This window comes from Bacillus rossius, chromosome 1 (assembly GCF_032445375.1).
Source record: "Bacillus rossius redtenbacheri isolate Brsri chromosome 1, Brsri_v3, whole genome shotgun sequence".
Lineage (NCBI taxonomy): Eukaryota > Metazoa > Arthropoda > Insecta > Phasmatodea > Bacillidae > Bacillus > Bacillus rossius.
Window position 1 is genome coordinate 133,825,930 of NC_086330.1, and position 27,557 is coordinate 133,853,486.

General features: G+C 44.5%; 2 protein-coding genes across 2 annotated transcripts in view; one reads left to right on the forward strand and one right to left on the reverse strand.

Annotated features, from left to right (window-relative positions):
- Positions 1-9,336: 9,336 nt before the first annotated feature.
- LOC134535937 (uncharacterized) lies at positions 9,337-10,798 on the reverse strand. The gene is made up of 2 exons (XM_063375388.1): positions 9,498-10,798; positions 9,337-9,382 (listed from the first exon to the last, which is right to left on the reverse strand). The coding sequence occupies exons 1-2, from the start codon at positions 10,796-10,798 to the stop codon at positions 9,337-9,339; spliced, it is 1,347 nt and encodes a 448-aa protein (XP_063231458.1).
- Positions 10,799-14,365: 3,567 nt separating this feature from the next.
- The window catches only part of LOC134546172 (5-hydroxyisourate hydrolase-like), a 36,945-nt gene continuing 23,753 nt past the window's right edge, over positions 14,366-27,557 (forward strand). The window contains exon 1 of the mRNA XM_063388753.1: positions 14,366-15,106. Within this exon, the coding sequence (XP_063244823.1) occupies positions 14,902-15,106 (205 nt within the window). The 5' untranslated portion in view covers positions 14,366-14,901. The remainder of the gene's footprint in view (positions 15,107-27,557) is intronic.

Consider the following 27,557-nt stretch of genomic DNA (forward strand, 5'->3'; position numbering starts at 1 on the left):
GTTAAATTAGGTGCAAAGCTTTACACGTAGCTGTCGTCGGTGCCTGTGCACTCGACATTGAATAAAAGTTCATTGGTAGCGGGAGTCGGCCCGTGCTGTAAGGTGTACTACCCCGCGTAATGTCTCGTGCGGGGAGTTTAACGTTAAGCGGCTGGGTTAGGCCCTACACTGTAAAAGAACCGGGGATGCACGGGGAGTTTATGTAAACGAAGAAAATAAGTTTGGATTGATGACTATAATTACCAGAAGTACTGCTGAGTGTGGAACAAAGAATGATGGCTCCCCGTGGAACACACGTCCGCCCTGGTCCGTGAGTCGCTCGGTACTGATGTTTGCCTTTGGCGCGAGGGAAGGTCTCAGCATTCTCTCGCGCCAAAGTTGCTAAAGTTCCGTTATTCTGAATTTATTTCAATAATAATAAGCTGAGAGCAGCTCTAAATTCATACATTAATTTTGGCAGATGGTCTTTAATAATTACTGTTAATTAATTTATGTAAATTAAGTTTAAATGTTCAGAGTCACACCAGAGACTTTTCGCGCTTGCTGACTGCTCCAATGGCTAGTTATACATAAAAAACGGGGAGGTAATATTTACGTTAACACAACACTATAATTAATTAAGTCTGAAGGCCGCAAAGGAGGCACTCGCAAACTCATTATGGCAAGTTCACACGTGAGTGACTTGGGCACTCCTGCATCGCACTTTCCTTGGGCGGGGGTTTTAATTAATATTGAAGTTACTATTAAAGTATGTTTGATTGTTAATGAACTGGGGTAGAGGTGTTTAATTAATTAGACACGGTCCTTGGTTCTACCTTGGCATCAAAGGCTCACCTGACTCGGGTTGACCATGGCTAGGGGAAAGGTTACTAGAGAGGGGGAGGTTCGCCTATATGAAGGGAGAAAGTAGAAGGGGGAGCGACCTGGCCCTGTGACGTAGCTGGGAGCAGAGTCTGGCTGTTGTGTGCTCGCGCTGGGTGTATCTTCGCACGCACAATGCACTGCGAGCTAGTATCGCTGTTGTGCGCTTGACGTCGACCCAGGTGTCGACCCAGCTCTCACAGCCCGTTATGCCACGCCAACGCCTTCTCCTGCCCTGTGTTGCGTGTGCGACGTCAGTGTTGTGCGGCTTGGGCAGGGGGGGAAGAGAGGTTCACGCGCCAGTGAAAATTAATGTAAATACTTAATAACCGGACGGGATGACTTGTATATATTTTTTAACATTACTTATTGTAACTTGTGTATTTTATTATTTGAAGGGTCGTGTTTTCTTTATTGTAAATAGTTTATTATATTGTATGAAATGTTATGTAGATTAAGTTCTCACATGTTCACCGGGCGCCAAAGCCGTGGCTTCCGCCTGTGACCAATCAGCGTGTTCCGCGGGCTCGCAGGAGCGGAGGGGACGCGGGCGCTGGGTCGCGCGAGGCGGGGAGGGAGTCAGTCGGCAGCTGGGCGCTGGAGACAGCGGACGTGTCTGCGGCATCGCTCCAAGACGGTGAGAACGGGCGCGGTGTCTCGCTGGAGTTCAGGCCTTGCCGAGAGGAAGTAATTCCTACCTTACAGTTGTGTTGTCATTTAGGCGAGTGTGTCACCGAGTCATTCAGTCGCGGCGTGCAGTCAGTCACTTCTCTCGTGTGCGTGTTTTCTCTGGTGGTTTATGAGTCACGGAGTTCTGTTTGCGGACTGGATTTTCGCCATTGTTTGCATGGTAATTCACAGGCTCTCCCGGGCACCGAGTTGTCTGGTCAGTCGTTCAGCTTAGGGGGCGAGTCATATAGAGATCAAGTCCTAGCGACGCGGTTATTGCTCGTCACGAACGGGACATCACGTATTTTTTCCCATACAGTAACAGTGCGCGGAACCGGGCTTCGCCCTACAGAATCAGTCACAGGCGGAAACGCGGCAGCCCCTTGTAAAGGGTTTGATTTACCGTATATAAAGAACCTGGAAACTGTCTTAGAGTGTGTCAATTGTTATCCTGGTGACTAAGTCCCTTGGCCACGCGGCCCAAACCCCTTTCTACCAAACACTGAGTAGCCGGTAAAATACTATCATTCAGGGGCTAGTCGGCCAGGCGACGACACGCTGTTGGCTCTTTTTATAACAAAATACACACATTTCAATATTAATGTAGTATTATCGACATTTTGCCGTCGTCCGGGATCTCGTGTTCGAGACCGGGCGTTTATCCTAGCGGGAAAACTGTCTCTTAGTGAAAATGTGTCCGGGAGGGCGCCAGGCTAGCTCTGCGTCTAACCAAATTTGGGTTCTGTGGGTGCATTGCCCCTGCGTGGCCCGCTAGGCCCGTCGGCGAAGTGTGTGGTTGGAGGGATCCCTGGCTGTTAACACATTACAGGCCCTGTGCAGCATATCATACTGATTCCTTGCTGGGGTAGGGAGACTCTACACAATAATAGACACGAATTCGAACTTTTTACTGACGGTTACTCGTCGCGCATGGAGTGTGCGGAGTCGACGTTTAATCGGTCAAACAGTTACAATTACAGTTTAAATTTACACGACGTACATTGAATTACCCTACGAAATTACATTGAATTAACACCGAGTGCTCTGACGCACTGTTACTAATATAAGCTCTCACACCAGTCGAGGTTAAGGGGGAGGTTGATTGGAGATGGCCAATCCCGAGAATTGCTAGTGTGGTGGCACCCAGGTTCACCTGTGTGGACCGCGGTCCGCAATTAAATTAGTTGCAAGTTCTATGTGTAGCTGTCGCCGGTGCCTGTGCACTCGACGTTTAACAAAAATTCACTTGTAGTGGGGAGTTGGCCCATGCTGTATGGTGAACTGCCCCATGTAATGTCTAGTGCGGGGAGTTTATAGTTACGCGACTGGGTTAGGCCCTACACCGTAAAAGGACCGGGGATGCACGGGGAGTTTACGCAACGAAAAAAGATTTGGTTTAAATGACTATAGTTACCAGCAATAGTGTTCAGTGGAGACAAAGGGTGATGACTCCCCGTGGAACACACGTCCGCCCCGGTCCGCGAGATGCTCGGTACTGGCGTTTGCCCTTGGCGCGAGGGAAGGTCTCAGCGTTCTCTCGCGCCAAAGTTGCTAAAGTTCCATTATTCGGAAAATATTTTAGTAACAAGAAGCTGGGAGCAGCTCTAAATTTACATATTAATTATTAATAACTAATCTGATTTACAGATACTCTTAAAAAATTAGGGGTTAGTAAAATTACGTAAATTAAGTTTAAACATTAAAAGTCATACCAGAGACTGTTCGTCACTTGTTGACTGCTCTAGTGGCTAGTCACACATAAAAACAGGGAGGTAATATCTACGTCAACACAACACTATAATTAATTAAGGCTGAAGGCCGCAAGGGAGACACTCACAAACGTATTAACATAATTTCACACGTGAGTGAATCGGGCACTCATGTGTCGCACTTTCCTTGGGCGGAGGTTTTAATAAAAAGTGGCGTTACTATTAATTTAGGTCTGATTTTCAATGAATTGGGGTCTAGGTGTTTTTTTATTATGCATGGCCCTCGGTTCTACCTTGCACTCAGGTGCTCGCCCGACTCGGGTGGGCCATGGCTATGGGTGAGTTCCGTTAGCGGAGTCGGATACTGGCGGTTGCAGGTCGGGCTTTGGGGTGGCCTTCGGCCGGAAGACGTCAATTTAAAGTAAAAACATATTTTTTTCTTCTATTGGCACATATTTTTATACTGCAGTGCAGCATTTTAAATCTTAAAATTTTTTTAAGGCCAATGAAATATATATTTTTTTACTTGAAAAGTAAAGTAAGTATTTATTGAAATATTTATTTTATTTCTAACTCACAAAATAACTAGTAACGCTTCAAAAATGACTGAAAAATACTTTTCATAGACTCGTATACAGCTTCTCTGATTGAAGAAGCGTAACTCTATCAAGTGAAAAAAAATCATTGTTGAGAGTGTTCCCATTATTAACAACCATGACACCGTCCCCGTTGCCTGATCTGAATTTTACGTGAATTTGATAGGTTCGATGAATTTTAATCTCAAGGGCGGGGTTCCTGGCCTCGTGGCTACAGGCAGGGACGCGTCGACAAAGGACTCCCCGGGCTGTTTTGGCCTCCCAGGACGCCTTATTAATAAAAACACACACGTACTTTTAGCTGGTTTATGCCGTCGCACACTTTACACGTTACACGCTCACTTAACTGGCCGCTTCATCGTCGACCTAAGCTCCACGTACGCCACCCTCTATTGGCGGACTTGTTACGGCCACACGGTAGCCCGGTGGCAAGTACGTTGATAGGGGCTATTCCCGGCGATTTGCGAGTGGGATGCTCTGGCAGGCGATAAGTCTGTTCATACCTCTGTGAAAGTCTGCGGCACGCAACGTGAAATGCGTGGGGAGGTTGTTCACACAAAATTACTTAAAATCAAACACTACACAATAGTCACTGCGATTAGTCCCGTGTTCGGGTCTAGATAAAGTGTTCCACTCAGCTGGTTAACTAATTGCGGCTACTCCGCGGGGTGGCGAGGGCCACGTTATGCTGGGTACGGGCGTGGTGGAATCCTGCAGGATATCACACACGTGACCGTGGCACGTCCCAGTTAATGACTCGTCTGAAAGTTTAGATTCGCATTTGGCGCAGTGCCGCCCTGCGGGGGCGATGAACTAATTCCCGATGTGGGACTTTACAGCGTGAGGCGCAGGTGCCACGATGGCCCACCTAATCATTTACGTATTACACTAAAAGTCCTGTGTCGGACTGCACATTTTATTGAAGGACCGCGCGGGGTCTCGAACGATTTGGCTATAATTACCTATTGTAGTTACTGGTGATGTTGGCACGAAAGTTGAGAGCTCCCCGTGCGTGGGCTGCCGGCCCGGGCGAGTGCTGGATGGCGACTGACTAACCTCCCTGGCCGCCGTGGCCAGGGAGGGGGGAAATTCCGCGGGAAACTGCGGAGCGCGGGAAGATGATTTCGGCCAGTTTTGTGAATGATCCCAGTTTACAAAAAGATTATTAAATTAACATTAATTATTAGTGATTTTACACGTATTAGTTTTTGTTTATCTTATCAAATGCAAAACAAATTATTTAATTGCGCAGTGCCACACCCGGCCCGGCCGCTTTGCACACGTAGGGGGCCGTGACTGACGTCACGCCGTTCGGGTCACTGCACTATGTTGCCTGCACGGGCGCGTTCGAGGCGCGGCACTGATCAGGTGTTGAGGACACATAACGGCCTGTGCTCTCAGAGGGAGCACCGACGACGGCGTCAACCAAAGTGCATAGTAGCATAATTTCAAACCGATGTTATTGTCACTAGTTTGTAAGTCATCAAAGTGGTGACCAAAAGTATTAACTACCATACTATGATAAATCTGGCTTGTTCAAAATAAAATAAGTTAACCATTAAAATAATCTAGAAGTAACCAGATTTCAGTGTTTTATTTATATTTTTATATATTACGATCCACCTTAACACCCACTAATCTCTTGGGGTGTTAACACCTAAATTCTTTGTATATTACCTGTGTTCCGCCTCTGTTCACTGTTCAAATGTCTTCTTGACGAATGCCATAGCCCGTACGTTTCTAGCGTTTTTGTTTTGAAGTATACATATGACTTGTCCCAGGCAGAGGGGAGGAGCGGGAGCGGTCCCCGAGCAGGGGTCGCTGCCCAAGAGCAGGTGAGAGGTCGGACAGAGGGGAGGAGCGGGAGCGGTCCCCAAGCAGGGGTCGCTGCCCAAGAGCAGGGAGAGGTCGGGCAGAGGGGGGGGGGAGTGGGAGCGGTCCCCGAGCAGGGGTTGCTACCCAAGAGCAGAGAGAGGTAGGAAGGAGGAGCAGTCCTCTAAAGAGGTCGCTGCCTAAATAATACTGCTCAAGTTTTTTTTTTTTTTTTTTTTTTTTTTTACAAAGGGGACTCCCACTGAAGGGAGTCACCCACCAAAAAATCCATCATTTAATAAAAAAGGGCACAAGGTACAATAAAAGATTGGTACATGGGCACAAGGCCTGCAAGGTGACGATAGTCTTTATTCAACAAAGCAGAGCTTCCCCGACGAGGTCGTCCTTGATGCTCAGCTACTTATTGATGGGCGAGTTCTTCACGGCTGCTGGGGGGTCCTCAGGGCTCAGATGGTGCCGCGCCGTTGATGGGCCGGCGCGGAACAGCGGAGAGAAGATCATCATGGCGGCGCCGAGGAGGATGGGGTTCCCACAGTGCTACCAGTCGGCGTGGAGGCCCCAGGGTCATCTGTCTGGTCCACCGGCCGCGCCTACGTCGTCCGGCTGTCCTTCGTCAAGTATGTGATCGTAACTGAAAAGCGGACGTCGTGGGTGCGGTGCGTCGGGCGGCGGCTCTGCCAGCTGCCGAATGTACGGATTGTCGCTACGTCGGCAACGACGGAGGAAAGTGTCGGTCGTCTGACAGAGCAGGTGGTGGAGGTGCGGAAGTCCCGTCCTGTCCAACAGTGTCTGGCGGAGCGTGGCGCGAGGGAGGCCGAGGAGAAGGCGGGCACCAAGAAAATATGAGCACGTGACAGGTCGAAGGTTGGAACGAGATGAGTGAACCCAGACCGGGCAGGCGTAGATGAAATGTGAGATGACATATGAGCGATATGCGGTGAGGCGAACTGGGAGCGGAACGGCAGAGGACAGCCTGAGTACGGTGGCCAGCTGGGCCAAGATGGCGCGGGACTTGGTGCGGACGGATTCCAGGTGCGGAAGAAAAGTGAACGAACGATCGAGGGTGACCCCGAGATAGCGGAGGGTGGGCGACCAGGGGACGACTACGGTGGAGATGCGGGGGGGGGGGGGCGGTCCTGGTGAGGATGAAGACGGGAGAAAATGATAGAGCGTGATTTGAAGTGATTCAAGCCAATGCCGTGCGCAAGGAACTGGGCGTTGAGTGAGGTGAGTCCGCGGGCAAGGCGGCCGCCGAGCAGCCGCTCGGAGACGGAGGAGGCGAGGAGACAGGTATCGTCGGCGTACTGCACCAGGTAGGTCCCAGGCGGAGGCTGCAAGTCGGAAATGTGGAGGGCGAACAGGAGAGGCGAGAGAATGGCGCCCTGGGGGACGCCGGCGAGAATGGGCCGGGGTGCGGAAAGCGTCCCCTCTACTCGAACCCAGAAGGAGCGACCCCCCAGGAATGAGCAGAGGAGACGGACCAGGTGCGGCGGAAGACCGATGGCGGAGAGGCGAGAGATGAGTTGGGAATGCGGAACGGAGTCCAATGCACGGGCCAGGTCCAAAAGCACCATGCCCGTGTGTTGCCGCCTGGCGAACCCCTGCACCACCAGGAGTTCCACACGAGCAATGGCGTGGGTGGTGGAATGATGGGGGCGGAAACCGAACTGGTGATGGGGGAGCAGGTGAAGGGTGTTGACTTGAAGAAGAAGGCGCCGGTGGATGACTCTCTCTGCGATCTTGGAGAGGATGGGGAGAAGAGAGATAGGACGGTAGGAGGAAGGTAAGGATGAAGGCTTGCCGGGCTTGGGGATGGGCGAGACGACGGCGAGTTTCCAAGGAGACGGAAAATGGCAGAGGATGAACATGGCGTTAATGATGCGAGTGAGAAAAACAGTGGCTTTACGGGGAAGATGGCGCAGAACGGGGGCGGGAATGGAGTTGGAGCCAGGGGCCGAACGAAACTTGAGATGGGAGAGCAGAGAGGTGACTTCAGAAGGCGTGGCAAGCGGGAAGGGCAGGACATCAGGGAGGAGGGGGAGAGTGACGTGACGGGACAAGTGGGAAGGAGCATCATCATCGTCCGAGGACTCCGACGACAAGGTGGGGTGGGGGGCGGAGGCGAAGGTGGTGGCGAGGTAGGCGGCGACCGCCTCGGTCCGCTCCGAAGCCGTCTCCGCCACCCCGACAGGAAGAGTGAGGGGAGGGATGGAGGTGGGGACGGAACGAAGGCGACGGACGTAAGACCACAGAGAGCCAGAGGTAGCGGTGAGGGAGCCGAGGCGCCGCGCCTCCAGTCGGGCCCTCCACCCCACGATCAATTGGCGGCACCACCCCCGGAGCACCAGGTAAACTCGGCGATGCAGCGGGGAGCGGCTCGCCTGCCAGCGACCACGGAAGCGGTTGCGCAAGGACACGGCGTCACGGAGATACGGCGGGAAGGGGACGATGAGAGGGCGCGGAGGCGCGAGCGGAATGTGAGAAGAAGCGGCCGTAGAGATGGCGTCGGAAAAGTAGAGGACTCGGTCGTCGAGTTGAGCAGGAGTGGCGAAGGGAAGCGTGAGGTCCAGAGCATCGGAGAGTGAATCCTGGAAGCCATACCAGTCGGCGTGGATGAAGTCGTACCGGGGGAGGTGAGGGTTGGTGTGAGGAAAGAAGTGGAGCGAGCCGAGGACAGGCAAGTGGTCGGAAGTACCGGCGGTGATGGTGCGAAGGTGAGAAATGACGGGAAGGGGTGATGAGAGAGCGAGGTCGATGACACTGGGGCGGCGATGGCGCTGGGCCGGATAGAAGGTCGGTGTGGGTGGTGCGTGAAGAGAAAGGCGAGTACGCCGGAGGAATTGACGGAGGGAGCTGCCCCGCCGGTTCGCGGCAGCGCAGCCCCAAAAAGGATGGGTCGCATTGTAGTCCCCGGCCAGCACGACGTGGGCGTCGAGCCGCCCGAGGGCCACAATGTCGTCGGTAGGGAAGGGGAATTGGGGCGGGAGATAGAGGGAGACCAAAGTCAGGGAGTACGGAAAACCGTGCAAACGCACGGCGGCAGCCTCGGCCGCGGGGGAAGATGGAACAAGACGACGATGGTGGGACAAGGTAGCGCGGACGAGTAACGCCACCCCTCCGCCCCGACCATCACGATCGGCGCGGTGAATGGCGTACCCCGGAATATGGAGGGGTGTGGGGGGGTCGAGCCAGGTTTCTGCGAGGAACACGACATCGGGAGAATGCACCCGGAGAAGGTGGAGAAGATCGTGGAGTTTGGGAGGAAGGGAGAAGGTGTTCCAGATAAGGATACTAAGGGGTGGGGCGTGATTCATCAAAGAAATTGAGGAGGGCTTGGAGGAGCACCTCAAATTTCTCCGATGGGGTCTGGGCACGGGAAAGCGCCGTCAGGACCTGGCGGATGAGTGGCAGGTAGTGGCGGATGAGCGTGATGAGTTCCCTCAACATGGATGTCAGCGAAGTGTCGTCTGAGTCGGCATCGGCGGGGCGAGTGGAAGTGGATGACGTGGCGGGTGGCCTCTGTGAAGAGGATGAGGGGAGGTGAGCAAGAGGTGGTGCCCGGGAAGAGGAGGAAGGCGGGTCGTGGCCCTGCCAAGCAGGAGTCCGCAGGGCCGTGAAAGTCCGAACGTCAGAAGGGAGCGGAGCAGACGGGCGCGGAGCGTCGGTCGTCATCGTCGGGTCAGCAGGTCGCGGCGGGTGTCGTCGGATGTATGCCTGTATGACACGGCAGTCCGTCGAGGTAGCAAAGTGCGGCCCGTCGCAATTGACACACTTTTTAGTCGTAGAGGTGCAGTCTCGCGACCAGTGGTGCCCAGCGCATTTGAAACACCTGGGGTCCCGCTCGCAGCGTGTCGATGGATGTCCGGTGGACTGGCACCGATAGCACTGGGGTACCCTCCCAGAGCCCCGGTAGCGCTCTACGGTCACCACCCAGCAGCCTAGCGTCTTCAGTTTGAGGAACTGCGTCGCCTCCCCTAGTCCGTTGGTGCAGACGAGGAAGGGCCGGGTTGTTGAGTCGGCGGAGGTGCGGAGCGGCAAGATGGTGCCCACCGGGAGGCCGAGGTCCAGGAGAGCCTCCTTGACCTCGTCCGCGGTGGTGGAGGAGGGCAGGCGCTTGACCACAACACGGTCGGTGCGCTCGTCGGGACGCAGGTGGGTGTAGGGCTGGTAGCCATGTCTCTTGAGGTGGTCGTAGAGGAACTGATGGTCGTGAGGATTAGCAGTGTAGAAAGACGTACGGTCGTTAATGGAGGTGGCGGTGAGTGGACCGGTGAGCAAGGACTGCAAGTGTTTGATGTGGAGGAAGGGTTGAGCGGTCGGCGAGGAGCGAATGCCAATGGGTGGCATGCGAGGCGGCTTAGGTGCAGACGGAGCAGAGGTGGCCGGCCGCTGAGACGTGGATGGCTGAGGTTGCGGAGGGGAGACAGATGTAGAAGGTTGAGGCTGGGGCGGCGCGGCAACAGTCTTATGTCTCTTCGGGTGCTGGGTACGACGAGGCTTGGCGGTGAGAGGAGGAGCAGATGAGGCGGCGTCGTCGATGTCAGAGTCAGGCAAGGAGGATAAGGATCCGTAGCGGTTTTCCACTGGGACGGCGTCATCCGAAGAGAGCACGTCGCGGAGAGGCCGCTTGGTGGTCTTCCGAGGCTTCACGAACCCAAAGTCGTCGTCTGAAGTAGCTGGAGCGGCGGTGTCCATGGGGTCCACAGGCGCGTCAACGACGAGAACGGGTAAGGAGGGAGAGGCAGTCACGATGGGCGAGGTGATAGAGGCAGTGGTGGTGGTAGTGGTGTAGACGGACAGAGTAGGAGACGAGGTAGCAGTCGGAATAGTGGACAGGTCAATGCCGGCGAGGTGTTTCGAGTCGCTGACCTTGATGTTGGCGCTCTGGGGGCGGACCCCTGCCGGTGCCGAGGGCGAAGGCAGAGCCCCCCCCCCCCCCGACGCGGAAGAGGCCGCCACACCAGGCGCGGTCAGCTTCGTCGTCGATGGTTGCGAAGATGCGGTTGCTTTCGCTGGTCGTCCATAAGGTTTCGTCGGCGTTGGTCGGTCGGTCAACATGGTGGCTTCGGCCGAAGGCCTCGGACCGAGATCGCCTCCACCCAGGTTCGGCGTCGTCGGGTGGGGATCCATTCCAGATCCCCCCCTCGACCTCCCCTATAGGCTACGATCCGGTAGCGCACAGCACTCACAAGAAGAGGATCTAGGTGCTAAGAGCTAGATCTACGACAAGAGCACTCCTGGTGGTCGACTCAGGAACTTGCAGCAGCAAGTCTCGGCGGCTCGCAAAAATCGCTGAAAGGAAATCAGTTAGTATAAAGCCGAAAGTGCACTGATTTGCTTCAAATGGCTTGCAAAAATTCCCCTGAACAATTCTACGCCTTTGAAGGGAAACCAGAGCACTCCATCTACCCAGAAGTACTGGGGAGAGCTTTCTTCCTTGGCTTAGCTCAGCCAGAGTAAATATACAAGGTATGTACACATTCATCAGGGAGGGCACATCTGTACCCTTCCTGTGCATACATATTCGAATTACAATACTATTTACCTTCACTTGTATAATTTAAAGGCTTCTTTTTACAACACTGGGTATTTACATATTTGTCCTGAATTAGGCTGGGCAGGTAGACAAAGTTTCCTTAATTTACATTCCGCTTTGTCTGCCATCTAGGGGCGGGTGGCGAACTAACTTTCCTCCCCATAGATTATGTAGGATAGGTGGCGCACTTGGGGCTTGTGCTATCATACCAGCCGAGGCCAAACTGGTGGACATGACAATTCGCCCCCCTCCCTCTGTGGCCTTGGCTGGGATCGTTGCACATGCCAGGAGTCAGCACGCTGGGCTTCAGTCCAAGGGCTGGCTCCTCTACACTGGCCACTACACTTCGCGGAGGTTAGTCGGTAGCGGGCTGGTCTGCCTAGCGGTTCCCATGGTCGTAGGGTCCTGGAGGTAGTTGTCCTGGTGGAGAGGGGCTAATAGGTTCCTGGGGTTCGGGGTTTTTGGACAGATCTGTTTTCCGTCTCCATGGCTGCAGGTGAATCCTGTTCTGGGGAAACCATATTCCTCGGTCTGGAAAAGGCTCTTTCTTCCAGTAGCATCTTGCCTTTGAGAGGGCGCCGCTCAGCGGCTGTCTCCATGACTGCATGGTCGATTTCCCCTTTGGGGTTCCTCCTTTCTGGCACCACTGAAAACCACTGCCCGAGTTATTTTGGCTTAACTTGGTTGTGGCAGAGCGAAGGGAAGGAGTTTCTTGAGGTCTCTGGTCCCCTTGTGTCAACACAACCATAGGTTGGTCTCTGTGTTGTTCAGTGCAGATTCCAGGATTAGGGTTAACACCACTTTGATTAGGGGCATTCAGGTCACCCATTCCTTGGGTGCCCCAGTCAAGAGTCCGGCGGGACGTTCGTCCGAAGTGTATAGTTTGATCTTCAAAGTCCAATATCGCCTGCTGCTGCGTGAGCCAATCTTGGCCCAGCACAAGTTCTTCTCGAAGGTCCTTTGCGACTAGACATGGGATCTCCATCTCCACATCGGCTATGCAGCATTGCCCAGTAAGGTCATGGTGGATCCCTGGGTGGCAAGCTGTGCCATTTGGGGTTGAGAATTAATAGGGGTCCCTATTATCTGCACAACACTCTCGCGCACATAATTAGTGGTGGCAGCTGAGTCGATAAGAGCCTGAATGGGCTGTGAGTCCAGTTGCACCTTGACTCTTGGCAGTTCTTGTTGTGGGTGGTGCTGTACGCACATAAGGCTCGGGGTCGGTCTACCTTCGAGCCGAGCTTGGGAGTTGAGGTCTTCTACTTTCGGTGTAGGGGTAGGGCTCGTTGGCACCACTCTTTCCCTCCAGGGGTTTACTGTGTTGAGGCTGTTCCTTTCAGACTGTTGGCAGCGGAGCACTGGGCAGTCTTGATGAAAGTGTTGTTCAGGACAGTGCCAACACTTCGGCAATCTTTTGTTGGGGGTAGCATATTCTTGTACCAGGGTCGGTGGTGAACAAGGTTTACTTGTTACAGTGCCCCTAGTTTCGAGACAGTCTCGCTGCACGGCAGTGGCTCGAACCATAAGTTCGGATAAATTCTCGGGAGGCGGATGCCGTAGAAATGGCCGTAGGTTGGGCCGCACCAGCTCCAACAAGGTAGGAAGAAATTCATTTGGGTCTCTCCCTGGGTGTAGCCTCTTATAAAGTTTCCTTTTCTGTAGTAAGAAACTTTCGACATCCTCTCCTTCCTTTTGTTTGGTACCATATAATTGGGCAGTAAGCTTTGCCAGTCTTGATTGGTTTCCAAAATGGTTCAGGAAGCCCCCTGTGAACTCTTCCCAGGTGTCATACAGCCCTTCATGGTTATTCCACCATCTAGAGGCTTCCCCAAGTAGTAATGGACCTATCTGGTCAATCCATTCGCCCTGGGGAATCCCCTGGGTCTGTAGGGCCTGCTCCCAGTGCTGGAGCTGTTTGACAGGATCCTCATGGTCTTGTCCCCGGAAAGGCCTCGGTGTCATCTTCGTTTCGGCGCCACTGGGAATTTCTGGGGTGTTCCTACATATCCCACACTTGAAAGAGAGTTCCGTGAGGTTCAGTGGGGTGTCATCCCAGCCTAAGCAGGATAGATGGTACTCCCGATAGCAGCTCTTGCAGGTGGTAAGCACTAGGGCAGTCCGTGGGCAGTCTCGGGCGAAGCATCGGCGTGGTACAACTGATGTTGGCTTCTGGTCCCGCAATTGTTCTCGGCAGGTTTGGCATATGTGGATGAAGTCTTGGGGATCGATGTCTCGATTATTGTGTCCCAGACACTGCAAGTGGAATAATGTCCTGCAACACACGCAGGGGGTTTGGGGTCCATCCTGGGTACGGCAATCTGGGGCGGCACACGGTGTAGACTCCATTGCGGTATTTCTGTTTGGCGCCACCAGGTGTTGTCTTCACTCCTGGAAGTGGATGTAGCTCTGGCTTAGCTGATAGCTCTCGTAGAGGCAGGGCATGGTCCTCAGGTTATCCAAGCTGACTGGCCCCACGTTGGGCGCCAAATTGACTTGTCCCAGGCAGAGGGAAAGAGCGGGAGCGGTCCCCGAGCAGGGGTCGCTGCCCAAGAGCAGGTGAGAGGTCGGGCAGAGGGGAGGAGCGGAAGCAGTCCCCAAGCAGGGGTCGCTGCCCAAGAGCAGAGAGAGGTAGGAAGAAGGAGCAGTCCTCCAGAGAGGTCGCTGCCTAAATAATACTGCTCAAGTATTCTGCAAATTTTATTAGCCCAGAAATTACTGGGGAGAGCTTAGTTTCCTTAATTTACATTCCCCTTTGTCTGCTATCTAGGGGCGGGTGGCGAACTAACTTTCCTCCCCATAGATTATGTAGGATGGGTGGCGCACTTGGGGCTTGTGCTATCATACCAGCCGAGGCCAAACTGGTGGACATGACACATACTTAGTATACAGGAACACAGGTATATTACAAAAGGTTGAAGCAGTCCGAAATACTTCTAATTGGTTTCAAACTTTTTTTAGGTTTTAATTTTAATGATTTTTGTCGTTTAATATTGAGATTTGGTTGCATTTATTCGAGATCAGCCATAAAAAAAAGTTTAAAAACCTTAACATATTGCAATTTTTTTTAAAGTTTTCTTTTCACAATTGAATTCAATACAAAACCTCACGTAGCAATTAGTCATTATTAACTTCAGAGTTCGGCATTTAATTATACTATGATCTAAGTTAAAGTTTGGAAATTAAATAATGCAAAATTGTTGTGACCTAAAATCTGGTATGAACTAAAATGGCTTCATTATTTCATTGTATCCTCCTCTTTATTCTGTGGACCATCATAACGTATGTAGTTGGTTAAAAAATAAGGGTACCACCAGCCTTTTTATAAAAAACTGGATTATATTTATTTTCACTTCGCTCGAAATTTGTTAAAATTTTTTTTTTAAAAGTCGAATGAAAATTCTATCGAGAATGAAATCGAGATCTTGCTTTGTGTGTAGCTAATTTTAGAATTTAGACTAAGTTAACGATGTGAATGTTGTTAACCCGCGTACCCTTGATCAAATTATTCTGAATCTGAATTCTGGCAACGTAATGAAATAAATAACTATAATTTTTTGCAGACCTGTAAATATTGAAATGAATTGGTATAATTGAGTTTTTTCGAAGAGTTTGTGTTAGGATTTACTAACTCAGGTCGCACTTAATTTCATTTCGACAAGGTTATCTTCAAACGTTTTAGTGTTCTGGTGAACTGATGTTTTGGTATTTTGCGGAGGGTAGTGGTTGTTCTGGAGGAATGGCATCCCCGGAAAGTTCGGCCTCGGAAAACGATGAACCAAGAATTGCAACATTGACAAACATCAAAGTGGAAGACGATGTGCCGCCACAGAGTTTATCGCCAAGTAAATACTATAAGCAAACGTATAGAAAAGATTGGGAATTGATGCCAGATTTTAAAGGTATTGTAATTAAATCGTCACATGGTACTAATGTTTAATTATATTTTAGGGTATTTTAATTTGATATGTTTAAAGAGATCGAGGCATTGTTTGTAACCTTTGATAAATATAACGTAACGTATGCAATTCGTTAACTAATAAGGTTACACCTCAAAACATATAAATACAAAGGCAAAAAAAAATTTGAAATTTTTTTCTTATCCTTACCTTCTTAATCATTGTGTAAAACATCATTGGAATACTGCTGGGGCATAAACTGAGCAGTCTAGATCCCATTGACATATTGATGTCACTAATATGGCGGCGCTGATGTCATTACCACCCCTACATTCTTTTTGGACAAGAAAAGGAGGTAAAATTCTTGTGTCATGGCTTTTCAGTAAATAAAATAATAAAAATCAGAAAATAATTTTTTTGAACACTAAAGATGTACCTCTACTTACCCTGAGTACAGTTTCTAAATTCCTCTGGTTTCTGAGAGGTTTCTGAGAATTCACAGTTCTTAGGTTACCTACATTACAATATCAACCCTAGACAGGGATTTTTTTTAACAGTATGGAAGCGTGAAGCACAGGAATTGTCATTGCGTGTATCAAACGTAATATGTAATTCCTTTTATACGTCAGGTTACGTGCTGGCGCACGTAACAAGTCGGCACTTCACGCCTCCATACTGCTAAAAAAAATCCCTGTCAAGGGTTGATGACTGGGTTTGAATGCGCAATAGGGAATCACTTTTTTTTTTTGTGTTTTTCTTTACGTTACATTATGTTACAATATCCAAATCAAAAATACAGGATCTGCAACGCAATTAAAGCACAACATGGTAACAGCTGCTTCACTGCATACGCTGTCTATTTTGACCTACAAACTGTAATTTCTCAAAAGTCAGTAGGAATTAAGAAATGCTGTTTACAGGGTAGATGGAGGAACATCTTTAGTGTTTGAATAAAAGTATTATAGAATTTTATTATTTTATTAATGGAAAAGCAGCGATGCAAGATTTTGACTAGCTATAGTAACCTAATCAACCATCTACATTTTTTGTATGTATTTTTAATTTAGCTCGACGGTTTTCTAATTTCTTCTTCACATAAGTCTGTGAAAGATAAAAGATGATTTTGACATTGTTCATTTGCGTATTTATCCTGTAATAATTATTTCTAAGTTGCTTGTGTAAGCGGTGAATTGTAGCCTTCGGTAACATTCTGTGAACTTCGGAACTATTCTGGCTTTGGAATGGACTTGTGTGAACTGGTTGCTACACTATGTTGTAATTCCTAAGCAACCATAAAAAATATTTTACAGTATTTTTAATGTTGCTATATGGTCATTCCATGCGAAATCAACAAATAATTCAAAAAAAAATTTGCCACATCATTTTAAATTTTGATGAAACTTGGTAGGACATATGCAACAATATTCTAGACTCAAAAATAATTTTTATAATACCTATTTTTAAAAAAATTTCTTTTTTTATATAGCCTATTGTTGGCAGCATGGGCCAGCACAAAATGACATTTCATTTTTATATTCTAAAATCTGCAGAAAGTTTATTTAAATTAGGAACAATGTCCGTTAGGGCTCATTTGTGGTAAAATACCATCCTTTTCAGTCCATCTTCTTGACAGACGTACCAGGTATTGGATGACATTAAACTCACCCTGAACTTTAGCAATGCTCCAGCTGCTAGGAAGCAAACTCAAAATACTGATCTTTTCTTGAGTAGAATTTGCAGTTATCATTTTATATTATAAGCCTGTGAATCAATTGTTTATACTCAATACCTAAATTAGCATTTGCCATCATTAACATATTTTCATTGTCATTTAGGCTTTTCTAGTCAAAAGATGTACTTAGCGTTTCTGTAACACAGGTAGCTATTTCATTACCTAACTTTCTTCTTTACCCGAGACGGTCGAGCTTCATTTGACAACTTCTGTATCTTGACAGGAGAATGATAAGTGCTGAACAAGCTTCATTAACAGACTCAACAAGTACTGTGCCTGGTTCGTAAACATCTGAACATTCATCTTCACTATTGACATGTGTGTCTTGTTTTGGCCTATGAATTTGATTTTAGCATTTTGTGCACAATGCTTTATCTGGGATTAAATTTAACTCAGGATTGCAGTTTGAAAGTTTTATAGATATTTCCCGCAGTGATTTTTTAACAGTTTTTGAGTGTACATTGTTAGGGTCTGAACAAGACTTGCTGTAATTTTGTGAAAGTATCTGTCCAGAAATTCAGCTTTATGAAAAGTACACATAGTTTTGATATCATTACCCTTACTTCTCAATAAAAATAAAGTTTTCTGATCTTCAGTAAACTCAGAAATATTATGCGATACAGAAGATCTAGAGTAAGACAGTTTATGACATACACTTTCTGTTTAATACCAATAGAACAAGAACATTCCATTGTTAATTCAATCTGTACCTTTACAATTGTGTAATGCAAAATTCTCACCCTAAACTGGATAAATTTACTTTCATTATATTCTCTTAAAACACTGAAGCTAAAAGGATATGTAAACCAAAATTAAAATGGTTGACGTCCCTCGGCTTCTGGTCCCTATTTCCCTGCTTGCTAGAAATGTCCGCTATGCCCGTACTGCTCTCGTCGGAGAGGTGTGGGTCCAGGCCGACGTGGCTGGGACCTGGAAATGCGGGACCTGGAGGGATGGTGAGGTAGAGTGACAGGTAGAGTGAAAGGACCACTCGCTGTTAATCGGTTCACGAGCTCTTTTATTGCGTTCAGAGAGCTTGCCGCGGCCTGGCAGATCCGTCGCGGGTTGCGCGCCTCTCCCACGATGACCCGGACTCCCGGTGACCGTCTCGTACGGCCCACTCGTCCCGACGCGTACTGGCTTTTATCCACGTAACAAAGTTCCTGATAGTCAACTGTGTTGTAATGGCACGTGACGCGTGCGCGGTCCCTACGTACTGACTCGTAACGTCGGCGATGGTTCGGCAAAGGGTAACTACGCCCCACACTAAGACACGTGATGCGTGCGCGGTTCTTACGTACTGACTCGTAACGTCTGCGAAAGTCCTGCGACGCGTAACGAAGCTTACGCGTCCCGTAATGCGTGATGCGTGGCGTAACTTACGTACTCGCAACTCAGGCACCCACTCGCGTGGGCGGCTCGTCGTGGGCAGCACGGCTGCTGCGAAAGATGCTCGTCCTACGGCTGAGTCGCCGGACCGTGAGCTCGACACCCGTCTCGCGATCAGCGCGGAGCGGAGCGCACGTCCGCCGCTGCTCGAGTCCTGAGTTCAACTACTGCTCTCCCCCGCTCGTCCGCGGACCGTCGCGCGCGGGCGGCGGGGGAGTGGAGGGGAAATCTGCCGGCGTGGGAGAGCGCCACCCCTCGCGACGCGGATGAGCGCCTGGCCGCGCTTACATACAGACACTGCGATACGTTTACAAGAATTACACGATAGTTGCCGATAGTTAATACATACATAACAGTTACACTATTTACACCCTTAAACAAAGTCACTGTCATTTAGAAAGAAACATATATACACGGAAATATTTACATAAAAACACTGGCGTGCTAGGGCGCACGCGGGTGCGTCCCTAGCCGATGCACACACTGGGGTTCACTGGGGTTCACTGGGGGGGAAAACAGCCCCCCTCAGGCCCGCGTTGGTGGCCAGGTACGGCCTCTGTATCTGGGAGGGTACGACGACTGTCGTCATGGTATAGAAACCGAAACACACAACCGATATGCTCCTAATCACAGCCTCAACTGAGCAGGGCAGCTGGGCCTATAGCATAACAGTATTGTTGCTATATATTCTGGATGACTACCAACAAGATGATTCACCAGCCAGCCACACATTTCTGGTGGATTAGGGGATGACTAATGACAGTGCATGCCAACCAGGTGATTAAAAACACATCCTTGGATTCTTATTCACATACTGCCCCTCAAGGCACAAGGACCAGCAAATCATAACCTTCTTCTTCAAAAGCGCATGGCAACTAAACCCTTGGGAATAACTTTAATAATTTTTTGTTTTAAAGTACACTGTAAGGACTTGTATTGTAGTATTGATACATTTTTTTTAACCTGTCCCACATGTATTTTTTGAGCTCTGAAATATAAATTTAAAAAAAAAATTATAAATTTAATGAATTTTTTTTTGTGTTGAAGGATTTTAAATAACAGCGCAAATTATTTTCTGCGCTTACTACTAACTTATTAGCTTAACAGGTAAAAATTCGGGCATGTTATTTAGAATCTTTCATTAAGTTTTTTAAGTCGAAAAATCCATGAAAAATCACTTTTTTTTAACTAAAATGTAAGTCCAAAAATCTCTTTAGGCTTAACTGAAACCTAACTTTAACTATACAAAAAAAAAGTACATTTCTTAAGCTTTCAAATGAGCTCTAATGGACGTTGTTCCTTATTCAAATAAAATTTCTGCAAATTTTAGAATATAACAATGAAATGTCATATTGTGCTGGTCCATGCTGCAAACAGTATTAGGTCATATAAAAAAAAAAATTTAAAAATATATTATAAATAATTTTTGAGGCTAGAATATTGGTGCATATGTTCTACCAAGTTTCATTAAAATTAGAAGTGGTGTGGCAAAACCCATTTGTTGATTTCACCCTCTACTAAGCTAATTAACCATCCACAATATACTAAAGTATTTTTAATGGAGCCAACCTATTTTACACGACATTCTCACGATGTAACAGATTTGTATTATTTATGTTGAACATGCATAAATACTGCATTGGAATGGTTTGTTGCGAATATTAGGTTTGCACATTCTGTGATTATCCATGTAAGTATAGAAAGTAAAAAAATGGGGACGCTACATAAATGCGTAGGTAATATAATGTAAGCTATAAACTGTGATTTTTCAGAAACCAGTTGGAATATAAAGATGCTGTTTTCAAGGTAAATACAGGAATATTTCTATTTTTTGAAAAAAGTATTTTCTGAATTTTATTATTAATTTCTGAAAAAAGTAGTGACATAAGAAAACTACCTCACGTTTCTTTATCAAACTTAACTTTTGGCTATTGTATTCTATACTATAGCCCTACCTATTCTAGTATCGGACACAATACCAAAGTAATATTTCACACTGTATTGTGTTCTATACTTCAATCCTACCTATTTAAGTACAGAACATGATACCAAAGATACATTTCCTATGGTATATTATGCACTATAATCCCGCCTGGTTCATTATAACTTGTGATTTCACATTTTATAATCTGTGCTCTAATTTACTTTCCTCAACAATATTTTGCAAACCAAACATTTTCCCAATCCAAAAATACCCTTTCTGCGCTTATACAGTAAGAATGTTGATGTTGTAATTACTTCAACACATCCTTGTTGACCACTTCATCATTATACCTACCATATCACTATGTAAATGGGTGATTCTACAATTATAGGATATTTCTGTATACCTAAAAATCAAAATGACAAATACGTTTTAAAATTTCCAAAAAAATAATTTTAATACTTTAAGAGGTACATAATTATGGCATGGTATCAGCAGAGCTTAAATATTTTTATATGTTTTTGTTTTCATTTTTGTATACTTTCACAACCATGTAAATGACATGTGGGCATGTTAATGACATTCATGAGCATGTGAATGATCAGATATACAGCAAATACAAAATTAAATGCAATTTGATTGATTAATATAAAATGTTTTAATTATACTCTGAAACAAACTGTAGCTAGGATTACTTTGAAATTAAGCATAAGTTTTTTACACTTTCACAAATATTAAATTTAGTTTAACACTTAGGGTCTTCGCAGTTCTTCACTACAGAGTTTATCAATTTTTGATTTTTCAGGCACTTTGAATTTGGTTGATGATGCTGGAATAGGTGGTTTGATCATGCACAAAATTCCTTCTCTTGGGTGTGGTTAACAAAAGTATTTTTTCAGAACATCTGGTGCTGCTGCCAAGTTAAATATTTTGTGGTACTTCATGATCTATCTGCAAACTTTCTTCCCTTGAATGGTGAGAGACAGTGTCTGAATCACTTTCTGGAGGTGAATCTTGAAAAATTTCTTGCAAACCTTGATTTTTCTTTCTGTATGCAGCTGTTTCTTTTCCAGTTTTTGGATTTGTTCCTCAGCTCTCTATGAGACATGTCCTTTACTAATTTACCTACACCTTTTTCTTTATTTTTTATGTACCCCTGCTTCTCTTTTAATTTATGTTGTTCATTTTTTGTGGATCTTCCCTCAACTTCTTTCTTCTCTCCCTTTATTTCAATTTTCTTCTTTTTTTTTTGTTTTTCATTTTCTGTGAGCTTTTTTTTAGGCATGTTTTCCAAGTCCTGAAAAAAAGTTTAGTTTAGTGTATTGCATCCAATATAAAGTACATGACATGAGTGATAGGACAAGTAAGAATTGATTACAAATTTTTTTTTATGATTTAACAATGAACAAAATTATTTTTATTTGCACAGGTAAATCAAATGGCATTTGTAATCAGTTGTCATAAGAGGAATGTTTACTCATTATTTGTAAATTAAAATACTGTTCACTTTTAATTTTATATACACTGTACACATAAAATCTTAAAATTGATATAAAACTGAAATAAGGCATTACATCCTTGACTCACCAACACATGCACACACACACAAAGCCATTTTTACACTTTGTAGTACATAATAGTAGGCTACAATTGTGAAAATGTCATTCGCATAGCTTATAAGTCATTCACATGCCCAAATTTGAGGCATGTGGATGACAGCAAACCAGCCATGTGAATGACAAAATGGTTGTTTAATGCTTCTACACAAGCCAGTTTATAAGGCAACTATGTAAAAATTTGGCCAAATGCCTTCAACTGGAAGGTTTACCCAGAAGTATTATCCAAATTCAGTTATATTTCATATTTAGCTATTAAAATAAACCATGTTAATGATAGTAAATAAAAGCTCTCACCTTAAAAATGGATTAAAGTTGGTAGTTAAACACACAGTTCTTGAAATACAGTCAGCAACAACTTGCGCTAGTTAAGAAGAGACATCCATGTTGGTTTTCAGGCAGTGTAACCAGACATAACAAATTTCCTTTCTTAGTAAAAAAAAATCTTCTTTTCAGACATGTTAATGACCAAAATCCCTAGGACAATCACTATATTAATTTTAAAATAGTTTTTTGCCCTTTCATAGTTTGTTTAGTTAATATTTTCCTTATAGCATCATTTTAAATGAAAATAAATAATAATATTAACAGAAAACAGATAATTTCCAGTAGAAATCTGTGAGAATGTGAAAAATTACGTGAATGGGACAGGACATGTGAATGACATTTTAGGAATTTAAATTAATATTTTTTAATAAATAAATATATTTTGGAGAATTAAATTTTTGAAAAAGTCAGTATAAACTAAAACCTAACTGTGGGGGAAAACAAATATTATAACATTGTGTAATGGAGGCTCAAATTACTTTAAGACATGAATATTCCCATATTTGTAGAATCACCCAAATGCATGTGTAGCATATGTGTGTGTGTGCGTGTGTGTGTGCGTGTGTGTGTGTGTGTGTGTGCGCGCGCGTGTGCGTGTGTACGTACACACAGTGTAAACTCTTTATAACGTCACTCGATTTAACGACAAAGTCCATAAAACGTCGAAATTGCTTGATTTTAGTTGGTTTACCTTGTTTTCTATACAATAATACACTCTATATAGCGTCACGCTCACTCTATTTAACGAAAACAATACAGCATTTAAAATCATTAAGCAGTACTTTCTAAGTTGCCAAAGTAGATAAGAACTGCAGCTGTGTACCGTCCTTTGTTTGCTGTTTTGTTGTTGTATTATCTAGCACGTATTTACTTTGACTGACGTACCAGAGATTCTAAGAAATATTGTCTTTTGGTTTTGTAGGATGAACTTGCACATGTTTACCTCGGTCACAAGACTTTTGTCAAGTTGTTAGGTCACTAGACTTTTGTCAAGTTGTTACACATTATCATTATCGCAGTTGCTTACAGACTTTCGAACTGTAAACATAGTGAGTAAACAAAAATCTTTGTGTAGGCTATTGCCGAAAAAGTTTTATTAATACGCTCAATAGAGGCGGTAGAAAAGATCAGTGATGTTGGAAGACGCTTTGGATTTAGCCGCTCTACCATGTCTACAATATGGAAAAACAAAGAAAATACAATTAAAATAAGAAACATAAGAAAATATAATTAAAATATTGGAGCAGCAAAAACATAAGACGAATATACGTAATAAGTGTTGTTATTTGTATGAATATTAATGTCCGTGTGTAAAATGTGTACTATATTAATAAATACATATTATTATAGAATAGTAAAATTATATCTTTTATTTCTCTCCATTTAACAATCACTCTCTATAACGCCAAAAAATGCTCAGTCCGTTAAGTGTCGTTATATAGAGTTTACACTGTATATTTATATATACATACACACACACAAATATATAAATTAGCTGACCTACCATCACCAAAACTTTAGCTTTGTTTTATCACTTCAACGACTGCAAAACTAACCTGTAAAAAAAGCCTTTTTTACATTACTTACAATAATTTTATGATTCACCTAACATCGCAAACGAAACACACAACACACCTCTCACCTTAATATGTACATCAAAAGAAATGCTAATAAAATACACCTACAAATCACAAACATTGAACAGCCTGTGAAAACCACTTACCTTTCATGGCTTTATGGCAATAATAGTTTACTGTCAGTATTTCTCGTATAGATTTTTAATTTACAGAAAAAAAATTCCATTTCTCCATTTAATTTTTTCTCTACGCTGCACCGTTAAAGCATCTCTATATCTCTCTCTATACCTCCTTATATATCTCTCTATCTCTCCTTATATTGCTCTAACTCTCTCTATATATCTCTCCATATATCTAACAATATCTCTATATCTATATATCTGTCCATAGCACTATCTCTATCTATTTCTCTATCTCACTATATGTCACTCTCTCTCTAGTTATATATATTTCTCCCTCTATCTAGACAGTGACATTACCCTTGTTTCTAAGGTCAAGTGTGCAAAATTTCAACTCGTCGGATGAACAATGCTTGAGCAAATAGAAATGAACAGAGAAACAAACATTGGTTTTTATGTATTAGAAGATGTATTTCTTCATTCAGCAACGCAATTTGTATTCATTAGCCAACTTCCATGACATTTTAAATTTACCCTACTTTATTTCTGACCAATAGTAAGGCTGGTAATCATATTTTGAACGTGACCCGGTAGATATTGCAGTTCTAATGATTAGGTTAAGTATAACATTTCAATAGAGTTTATCGGTTTATGGTTGGTATAACATTATTGTAAATATTATCTGTAATTTAAATACAAGCAACAGTACAATTAGGTTGGGCTCACTCAGAATCAGACACCACACAATGCTTGGACAGCTTAAACAGTATTTTCGTTACATCATTCTTTCCCGCATTCTTGAAATAAAATTGTTGTCGTAATACTCCTTCAAAGATGGATTAGATGTAAAATAGGTCTTGCTTGTACTAAACATACAGATACATACAGAAAAATTCAAAATTAAAATACTTTAAGAATTATTAAAGTAACAATGAAATACATTCTTTAACTAATCAGCTATAAACCCACTATGACATGGCCTTTGTTGACAAATCTTTTGTACTATTGCATGAGCAGAACACTTAAGCCATCTGACAGTCTGCTCACAATGCAGTTGGAGCAGTCATTCAACATTGTCACCTTGTGCTTGATCGCTACAGTTTTGTGGCATCATATCGCTTCTTATCCTGTGAGCATTGCTGTTGTTTAAATACATGGAAGTCAACTAATATAGACAAAATGTCTTGTCATGTCGTGCCTCATTCTGTATGTACCCATACTTTGTTTATAGAGCATATTTAGCCTCTGATAAAACTGTAAACTACTGGTAAACTACATACAGAATCACAATTATATTTTATATAATGATTAGTAAAAATGTTGGGAACTAAAAACAAGATGCATTTTAAAATTTTAAACAACTTGTGAACGACATGTTCCAAGAATTCGATGTTGCGAAAATCATATCCTTATATGAACATGCTACTGTAAAATAATTCTGCTGTAGCTAAAGGAATAATAAAAATATGCAGTGCTGTTTTATTCAGGTATTAGGAAGAAGGTAAGAAAGGTCAATTTCACAACACGGTACTGTGCATTAATATTGGCTAAAAGAAAGTAGGGGAAATTTATGTGGTCACTGAAGTTAGCCAGTGTTAACAAACTTGAATCGAAAAACAAATGAAAATAGAGTATTGATGTTGGTAACAGTAAAAAACTAAATAAAATCTTGAAAATAAATATAAATGATGTGTGCGTGTGTTTTGGAGCGATATTAGTGGTTGTGGTACTAGTAGGAGTGAAGTAATAAGTGGAATGAAGTATCTTTATGAAATGAATAAGTAAGTAGGTACACAATAAGTATGTAGTAGGTAGTTAGAAATATATTGTAAATGTGTGGTAATGAGTGTACTAGTTATGAAAGAAATGCAAGTTCTTTTTATTTATATGGAATTAATATAACAATACATTGTAGAAAAAAAATGTCGTTCTGATTATAGCAGTAACCAGGATAGCAATGGTTTGGGTTTAGTGATATATAATGAATTAAATTGTAGAATAGCAAATAAATTTTGGCATGAATTGTATTAGGTAAGAGGTGTGTGGTGTAACTTTCATTTGTGATGTTAGGTGAAATATTTATTTTCTTTGGTGAAGTGAATCATAAAATTTGTTAGGTAATGTAAAAAACAGCTTGTTTTTATAAGGTAGGTTAGTTTTACTGTCATTGAAGTGATAAAAACAAAGGAAAAGTTTTGGTGAGGGTAGGTCAGCTAATTTAAAAATAAATAAAATAAAACCTTATACATTTACAACGTGATTTGGTAGGGATATTGATGAAGTCGTCAACAAGGTGGTGCTGAAGTTATCACAACCTGTACATTTTTATGGTACAAGCATGGGAATGGGAGATTTGGAGGGAAAGAGTCATATGCTTGTTTTGCACAAGATATGGTTATTGAGGAAATTAATAAATTAGAGCACGGAATATATTATCAATATCGTGTTCTATACTAGAATAGGTGAGGCTGAAGTATACTTTACGATACCTGAGAAGTTTAAATGATAGTAAAAGTAATAAACAAATAAATTATACAAATGTATCACAAACTATGCTAAAACTGTAGTATAGAAGATGACACCATAAATATTATATGAATTATATCCTGTTATATACTAGACTAGGTAGGGCTTTAGTATACTTTACTATATCCATGACATTGAAATCAATTTGAAAATGAATAACGAAACTTAAAAAAAAAAGATAGCCAAATATACCAAATGGAGCAGGATTATAGTATATAATACAATAACTTCGGGAATATATCTTCGGTATAGTGTTCTAAACTAGAATAGGTAGGTTTATAATATAGAATACAATACTAGACATTTAGTTTAATGAAGAAACATATTGACGTCGACCCAAGTGTCTCCTCGGCTCCTTCAGGCCGTTATGCCTCGTCAACGTCCTCCATTATGTCCCCTGTGAAGTGCGACGGCTAGGGACGCACCCGCGTGCGCCCTAGCATGCCAATGAGTGTTTTTTCTATGTGACTTTATCTTTTTATCTCTGTGTGTATATATTTGTAAACGTTCAAGGGTCTTAAATGTATGTAATTAACTTATTTTATTTATTAATTATTGTGCAAATTCGCTGTGTAATTAATGTCTCGTGTAAGTCTTTGTAAATAATTCGGTAACTTTTCTGAAGGGTTTCGCCATGTAGTATGTAATTGCAGCCTGGCGCGCCGCGGGACGGAGCTCTCTCCCACGCCGGCCGATTTCCCCTCCCTCCCCGCCACCCAGTGGCGGATCCAGGATTTTGGTTTGGGAGGGGCTTGACCCAGCTGAGGCTAGGCTTTATCAAGGCAAACACTAAAACAATAGTGGACCCAGATGCTTTTGGAGGGGGCTTGAGCCCCTTAGCCCCCCCTCTGGATCCGCTACTGCCGCCACCCGCGGGCGCCGGCCCGCGGGCGAGCGGGGAGAGTAGACTTGCGCATAATAGTTCGCGACCGGGAGCGCTCCTTTTAGTTCGCAGCTCCTTGGCGAACTAGGTCGCTCTTTTAGTTCGTCCGCTCCCAACTCGAATTCAAAGAAGACAGGTCACAGATAGTTCGTTCGCTTTGCTACCGCTACTGCAGGCGATCTTCTTTGTATGTTATAGTAGTTATTTTTTATAATGATCAGTGTTGTGAACGCCTAGATTATTATCCTTTTTGGGTTATTATACATCAAATGAGTAAATAAAACAATAATTTACATAATTGGGTAAAATGGCGTGTATGACAGGTTTTTATTCTTTTCTTAACATACACTATAATCGAAAA